At 51.2% G+C, this 8,050-nt stretch overlaps 1 protein-coding gene across 4 annotated transcripts in view; it reads left to right on the forward strand.

Moving 5' to 3' along the window:
• Positions 1 to 7,711, forward strand: part of kat6a (K(lysine) acetyltransferase 6A) — a 40,546-nt gene extending 32,835 nt beyond the window's left edge. For 3 of the 4 annotated variants that reach the window (XM_026186258.2, XM_080309455.1, XM_026186259.2), the window contains exons 14-17: positions 1,833 to 2,043; positions 2,134 to 2,805; positions 2,947 to 3,208; positions 3,895 to 7,711. In XM_026186258.2, the coding sequence (XP_026042043.1) occupies positions 1,833 to 2,043; positions 2,134 to 2,805; positions 2,947 to 3,208; positions 3,895 to 7,217 (4,468 nt within the window). In that variant the 3' untranslated portion in view covers positions 7,218 to 7,711. The remainder of the gene's footprint in view (positions 1 to 1,832; positions 2,044 to 2,133; positions 2,806 to 2,946; positions 3,209 to 3,894) is intronic. The other variant, XM_080309456.1, reaches the window with a different exon arrangement.
• The last annotated feature ends 339 nt before the right edge of the window (positions 7,712 to 8,050 follow it).

The following is an 8,050-nucleotide window of genomic DNA, read 5'->3' on the forward strand; positions in this document are numbered from 1 at the left end:
AGTGTAATTTGAGAAAGACCAAGCGAAAATATGCAGTAAATGCGGTTACAGTAGATTCAGATTTTTGATGTGGAACAAGTATTTCAGTGGCAGCACCAAGAAAGCAAAACAGAAAAGCCTTCTTATGGAGGTACACAGACATGTCAGTGTGAAGTTTTAAAAGATTAGAATTGAGATTTCAAAAACAGCCATACAAATTTCGTGACACTGAAACTTAACATTCAAACGATGTTTGAACAAACAGTACATAAACCTATATTTTCACATGCATTGCATAAGCTGGTTAAGCTGCATTACTTTGGCTGCTCCCCAGACACGCAGCTATGATGCTAGTGGTAATGGGATCTCACATGCTGTCCGGAGTCACACGGACAGCCACTTGTGATTTTAATCAGTTAATCGTCCAGAGCCAGGTTGCACTGCACTCTCCTGGTGTTTGTAGTGGTACCACCAGAGTCAGGCTGTGCAGCTGTTAGGATGTTAGCTAGTGGATCAGTGGCATCGTTCACCTTCACTGTTCCCAAAATAAATTTTCAGCAAAACAAAGATTTGTTTTTTCTTATGTTATTAGGCCTCATAGACCTACAAAACAACAACATAAAAGTTGACTTGCATCTAACTGCAAAGTACACTATGTGCAGAAATGTCACAGTTTGTAAACTGAGGTGTCCTGGCAGCTTACCAAGCACATGTGTATTGTGCCAGATGTTAAAAAAGCAGCTTCTTGGTACTCTAAACTTTTAACTGTGTTGTCAAAAAAGAATATTTGGATGACTGTATCACAGATGTGTCTCAAATAATGCAGCGAAGACTCTGTGTCTTTACTGTATGTGGGCTTACTGCACTTACTGTCAGTTATTTTTAGGTGCACCACAAAAAACACATGCGTGCAGGGTTTTTCCTGACTGAGAATAGATCTTTGGGGGCTGCGCATGTAAGCATCAGTGCTCTGCACGGTGTAAAGATTATAGTGCAGTAGATAAGTGAAATGATCTTTCAGAAGTGCATATATGCACTAAGTCTGTCTGTCCCTCTGCAGCCAGTTAAAAGTTTTGCCATTTGTCCATTGTTTATTTTAGAAGGTTTTACTCTTGATTTGGGCTTGTGAGTATAAAAGTAAGTCAAATTTGTAACTTAAAAACTTCTTGGTCTCATGAAAAGCAAAGTAAGCTCAATGAGATGTTGCTCCAATGGCAATGCTGTGCAGGTCAAGGTTTTTTACCTCTTTGAAAGCACCATGATGCATGCAGCTAAGTAATGTATTCCATGCGTGAAGACTTTTCTTTTATTCTAAAATTTGGCTGACACAACTTGTCTTCACTTTGTTTTGTGTAAACAAAAGAAACAATCAGTCAAATGTGTACGTTTTGACATTTAGATCATTCGAAAATGCAAGACTTTGTCCTTCTACTTTATCCTTACTCGTTATTTTAAACATAAGAGTTTATGTACCAATTTTGGTCCTTGTATCCACCTGTGAATGATTTATCTGCTGCACTGGAGGTGCTCTGTTACAGCTTTGTCGGTTTTATAGACAAACATGTCTGTTGTGGCTGAGTAAATAGAAGCCCAGTTGACGTAATTGGTTAAAAAATAGTTTAACTGCAGTGCTCGTTATTTTCCTTTGGCCCGTGCTAATACCTCTATGGGGAAAGCAAAATGTTTCTGTCCAAGGAAAAAACAAAAAATCCCTGAACAGTTGGCATAGCTGCACGTATCTGCACATTTACCTGCACAGCCATATTTGTCTGTAATGTATCGATGCTTCAATGTAGAAAAATGTGCGTCCGGAGGGCTCATGCTCCCGTCTGGTTTTGCTTTGACTTTGTTAGACTCATCCTGATGCGAAGGGAGAAGCTGGTGGCCAACCACATGGCTCGTCTAAAGGCCCGGCCACGACAGCTGGAGGTCGACCCCGAGTGTCTCCGCTGGACTCCTGTCATAGTAACCAACACCGTGGTCTCTGATGCTGATGGAGATGACGACGACGATGATGATGAGGAGGAGGAGGATGAGGAACCAAAGGAAGGGACTCGCAAGGAGGTAAAGATTGCCATTGCATTTGTGAAGATAATAAATTTAGTCAGACTTGCTTTCTGGTGTAATTAATTTAATTGTAAATTTTCTAAACAGATTAAGCCGAGTCACAAGGTCCCACAGATGCCCTGGCATGTACGGCAAGGGAAGAAGGATGAAGAAGAGGAGGAGGAAAGGAAGACCTTTCTAGGATTTCCGATTGGCCAAAGCTCTCCAATTCCCCCTCCAGTCCGATGCCCACCGCCTGTACCAGAACCACCACGACCCCCTCCGCCAACAAACGGCGAACGCAGGCCACGAGGGCGCCCGCCCAAAAACTGGCCTTGGGGTAAGGTGAAGGACAGCGCGCGGGTGGGACGGCCACCCAAAATCCGTCCAGTAGAGGATGAAGATGATGAGGACGAGGACAGGTCAGAGGGGGTAAAAACCACAGGCACTGTCAACAGCCCGCCCTCCCTTTTCTCCTTGGACAGACAAGCAGACACGACAGCCTTTCACACACTCGACATGAGCAGGCACCCTTCCATAACCCCCACGAGACGAGGCCGGCCACCGAGGAAAAAGAGAGGCCCGAAGCCCAGACTGATAGAAGGTCCCGGAGAGGGTCACCCACAGCTTCCTGTGATTCCCAGGCTGAGCGAGTCTTCTCCAGTCAGGAAGAGCCGCTTCAGTGACAGCAGCGAAGAAGAGGAGGATGATGATGATGAAGATGACGACGAGAGGGGATGCTCCCCTCCTATGCTCACCAAATCAGGGCTCAAATGCAAGGTTAGACATGAACAGTTTTCTATTTTCAGCTATCATAATGATGATAATGATAATCGCAAAAGTAGCTTCCTGCTTGTGAAGTTGTCAGTTTGCTCTAAAGCTCCTTAGCACATCTTAATCCCTTGTCCCGTTTCTACCCAGAAGCCCATGAGGAAGCGCCGCTTTCGCCCGCGCAGCCACCCTCACAGCAGCGTGGTGACTGAGACCATTTCGGAGACCACGGAGGTGTTGGATGAGCCTTTTGTAGACTCTGACTCAGAGAGGCCTATGCCCAGGCTGGAGGAGGAGACTCCACTGGGTCACCCGCTGCGCCGCTACCCCCAACCGCAGTCTGCTCTGAGGTTGTCTGACCCTGCGCCAAAGAGGGGCCGACTCTCCAACCTCACAGATTCGGAGGAAGATGGTGAGCAGTGATGAAATGTGCAGGACTACCCATGTATGGACTAATCGTACATACATGGGTAGGACTTTGGCATGGCAATTCCAAAACCTTTGTGTTAGCCTGCTTTTTTTTCCATTCCACAACCAGTTTTAATGTGTGTTTCTGGTTATTGCTTTGATGCTGGCATAGTTGTGTCCAAGTTTAAGGTTGTCCTGGAGATTACTGAGGTAGTCTGCCTCCTCCGTTATTCCAGCCGCTCTGTTAAGCGTGCCAGTGCTCTGAAATAAACTGCAAATTTTAGTTGAGTTTTAACAGAGGCTTCTGTCTTGGATTGCAGCCTCTCAGTCCATGTCAATGTAAAACTCACCTAATGTTGGACAATGATAAAAATATTCCAGTAACTTCCCATTTATGAGAGATGACAATCCTAACAATGTCTGCATGGGGAGGGTGAAAGCTTGGGTCTTCTTCCTGGCCTTATGATAGTGGTGACATCTCCAAGTAACTTCTACTCTGATGTACAGTTGTTTGAACTGATGATTTTGGGTGAGTTACAGGCACCTACTGACATTCACTGGTTAAGATGGAGTTTAGTTATTTAGTCTGTTCAGAGGAATAGTTGGAAAGCCATCACATTTATTTTCACAGTCTGGCCAGAACTTTGTGCAGTAGCTGTATCTAACCACTTCATCTTCTTTGCTTTGCAGAGCTAACAACTATGCCGAAGTCTGTAGCTGCTTTGACAGCAACCCCATCAGAGACCCTTGGAGCCAACCCTGAAGTCCCAGTCAAAAAGAAGAAAGGCTGGCCCAAAGGAAAGAGCCGCAAACCACAGCACTGGAAGAAAAGAGGCAAGCCACCTGGCACAGGACCCAACCAGAGAGCAGCTGCAGACGGCCAGGCCCAAAGTGGGAATCCTCAGCAACCCAAAATCAAGATGAAGCCTGGTCGCAAGCCACGGAGCTGGTACTTGCAGCGGGCCCAGGAGGAGGCGGACAGGCAGGAGCAGGAAAGACAAAGGTTGCTAGAGCAGCAGCAGATGGACAAAGTTCCTCAGCTGCTGCAGACGGATGACCGGAACAGCAAGCAAGTCTGCAGAACTAACACGGACAGAGACGTCAAACAAAAAGACTCTGACGAAGAAGATGACTATCTCCCTAAGCCCGTTGAACAAAAGATGCCCAGAAAGCGGGGGAGACCGCCCAAGAACCGCCAGCCACCACAGCCTACCCCCAAACCACCTCCCACCTCTGACCCGGAAGAAGAGGATGAAGATGATGAGGAGGACATCGAGCGAGCCTGGGAAGAAGACAAACCTAGCCGGCCACCATCCCGTCCACTGCTTTCCCCTTCTTCCTCCTCTTCCACCTCAGGGCCCCGGGCCCCGCAGTCCCGGCCTCAGGACACAGATATGGGTGACAGAGAGGAAGACGATGATGATGAGGAAAGGGAGGAAGAGGAGTGTGGCAGCATGGGCAGTGGTGGTGGTAGCGTGAACAGGCGAGCGGCGGTCACGCCGGGTTCAGGAAGCCGGCGAAGTGACGACCACGATGCAGACGATGAGGGTGACGGACACTTAGAAGACAAGAGCAGCAGCAGTAAAAAGAGAAAAAGTCCGGACCCTGAAGACGAAGACGATGATGAAGACGAGGAGGAGGAGTCTGCCTCACACGCAAACTCGCCTCCAGTCAAAGAAGAACCCCCAGGTGTAGAGCCTTTTTTAGGCATGGAGAACAGCGTGGCCCAGGAGTACGTCAGCAAACAGGAGGAGGAAGAGGAGGAGGAGGAGGCTGAGGAAAGGGTGCAGGAGACCAAGTGCCGGCCCCCCTCTGCAGACCCTCAGCAGGAGGAGAGGAGGCGCAGAGAGCAGGAGGAGTCTGCTGCAGCGGCGGCGGCGGTGGAAACGGTCACGGCCATGTCTGTTCCTTCTGAGCCAATGGAGCTGCAGCCCCTGCACCCGGATGATAAAGACGTCACACTCTTGATGGAACCCCAGCATCCGCACTCCCACCCTCACCAGCACCCTGACTTCAAGGAGGAGCTTGGCCACCATCACTCGCACCACTCACATCACCATTCCAATGAGCTGGACCTGGAGACTATGCAGGCTGTTCAGTCCCTGACGCAGGGGGAAGCCCAGGACGAGGAAACTGAGCCCCAGCCACACCACGGCGCTTACCAGGACTGTGAAGAGACCCTAGCCGCCTGCCGGACCCTGCAGAGCTACAGTCACACGGGCGAGCCTGAAGAGGAGACCCTAGCCTTAGTAGAGGAATGTGGAGCCTCCCAGCACAGCAGCCCCCTCCCTAATCCACCAGTGCCCCCGCTGCCCAGTCAGTCTGTGCGCTCTGTGAACAGCCCGGGGCTGCAATCGGGCATCGTGGATACGACACCAGCAGGGCAAAGGGGTGGAACTCCTGGCCCCACCGGAGCAGGGAGCAGTGGCGGTGGCGCTGGAGGTGGCTACACACAGATCACTCCAGAGCATCCCAGTTCGCTTTCTGCCCCCTCTCAGCAGAACATGGAGACATCGCCGATGATGGATGTGCCGTCTGTGTCGGACCACTCGCAGCAGGTGGTGGACAGTGGCTTCAGTGACCTGGGCAGCATTGAAAGCACTACAGAGAATTATGACAACCCCAGCAGCTACGACTCCACCATGGGTGGAGGGGGCAATGGAACAGGAAACGGGGGCAATGGAGGAGGAATGTCTGCTGCCGTGGTCGCCGGGGCTTCAACGGCTTCAGCGTCCTCGGCGTCCTCTTCTTCCAGCTCTGCCACCCCTTCTTCCTCCTCTCAGTCCAACAGCTGCTCCTTCGTGCCAGCCCCCAGCCTCACATCTTCCACAGGAAATGCCGCATCCCAGCTAGCGATGGGCAGCTGTAGCCTCATTCAGCAAACAGGACCAGGGCCCAACAGTGGACCAGGTGCCAGCAACGTGGGCAGTGCTGTGCCCCAGCCCCCGCCTCCCCCACCGCCATCCAACACCCCCAGCTGTGGCATTAAGTCTCCTCAGAGCTGTGGTGTGATTGAGAGGCCTCCCAGCACCAACCAGCAGCAGCAATCAACAAAAAAGGTTCCTCAACAGCAGCAACAAGCGCCCAACCCTCAGCCTCCACCCTCGGCCCCGCCACCGCCACCACAGCAGGCCTTGTCCCAGTGCAGCATGGGCAATGGCTTTGCCTCCACGCCCATGATCATGGAGATTCCAGAGAGTGGAGGTGGAGGAGGGGGCCGCACCCTGTATGAGCGCATGGGTCAGGACTTTGGTACAGGGGGCTACCCCCAGCCCTCGGCAACATTCAGCCTGGCCAAACTCCAGCAGCTCACCAACACCATCATGGAGCCCCACGGCATGCCCTACTCTCACTCCGCCGCTGTTACCTCCTATGCCACTAGTGTTTCTCTCTCCAATCCTGGGCTGGCCCCTTCACCCCACACTGCCCTTCCACAGGGGCAGCCCACTATGACCCCACCTCCTAACCTTAGCTCTGGCTCCATGAACCTGGGCTCTCTGCAGCTGCAATGCAACATGCCCACGACCAACATTGGCCTAGGACCTCCACCGCACACACAGCGGCTGCAGGGCCAGATGACTACCGTCAAAGGCCACATTTCCATTCGGTCCAAAGCCACTCAGCAGCTGGCCCCGGCCCCGCACCAGCAGCAGCTCTATAGCCGCAGCTCGGGGACTGTGGCCATGCAGGGTACGCCGCGCACCTTAGCCGTGCAGCGCGGCATGATGCCAAACCTCATGCCCACGGCACCGTATAATTCTATGAACATGACGACTCTGAACCCCATGTCAGCCAGCTACCGAATGGCTCAGCCTATGATGAACAGTGGCTATCACAGCAACCCCGCATACATGAATCAGCCAGCTCAGTACCCCATGCAGATGCAGGTGGGCATGATGGGAGGGCAGGGCTACCCACAGCAGCCTATGCAGCCCAATCACCATGGGAACATGATGTACACTGGCCCCTCCCATCACAGCTATCCAAAACAGCCACATTACATGAGCAGATGAGCAGCCAAGAAGTGAAAAAAGGAGACAGAAAGGGGCCAGAGCGTATGCTCGCTGTACTCTAAATGTCCATTAGTCCTGTTCACCCTCTCCAGTGCCTCAGAGGCACCAGTGGAGTGAAGGTGATGGGGACAGAGAGGGTCTTTGGGTTTCCTGTTTTTTGTTTTTGTTTTTTCTGTGTTGTCATTTTGTCCCTTTTTTTATTTGGGCTCGTCTCCCCCTCCCCTCCCAGCTGGCTGTGTATGGGAGTATTTGGGCAGGATTTGGTGTGTACGTGGACCTCGGCCGTGCCGTGGAGCTTCAGGCCAGGCCAGCACACAGGCCCAGGAGTCCACTCCTCCTCTCGACACTGAGGAGGACTGTAAGGAACGACGAAGTATGACGAGGAAAAGTCCACAGAAAAGTCCACAGGGTACAGGAGTACCTGGCCTGGTCAGACTGTGAACGGTGGTTACTGAGTATATTCAACCATGCACACAATCTTTTAATATAGGAAGCCTTACCTTGAAAAAAGAGACGATGAAACATTGCAGGCGGACTGTTGTTTTATGTTAAACATACCGTTGACCTTATTTTTGTTGTTGTTTTTGTTTGTTTGTTTGTTTGTTTTTTTAAATACGTGTGTGCAGTCCGACCTCCTTACATGCTTTGATCTTTATACGCGTGGCATTCTGAAATGGTGATTACACCCTCTTGCTCTCTCAGAAATGCCCAAACATCTCCGGTGCCGCTCGGCCCCACGGCTTTTCGTGAGTTCCAGAAGAGCACAGTGGAGCAGGGCCTCGGGTGTTTGAGGTGTTTGACTGTTTTCCAGAGTCTCTGTCTTCCTGGATGGA

This window comes from Astatotilapia calliptera, chromosome 12 (assembly GCF_964374335.1).
Source record: "Astatotilapia calliptera chromosome 12, fAstCal68.1, whole genome shotgun sequence".
Taxonomy (NCBI): Eukaryota; Metazoa; Chordata; class Actinopteri; order Cichliformes; family Cichlidae; genus Astatotilapia; species Astatotilapia calliptera.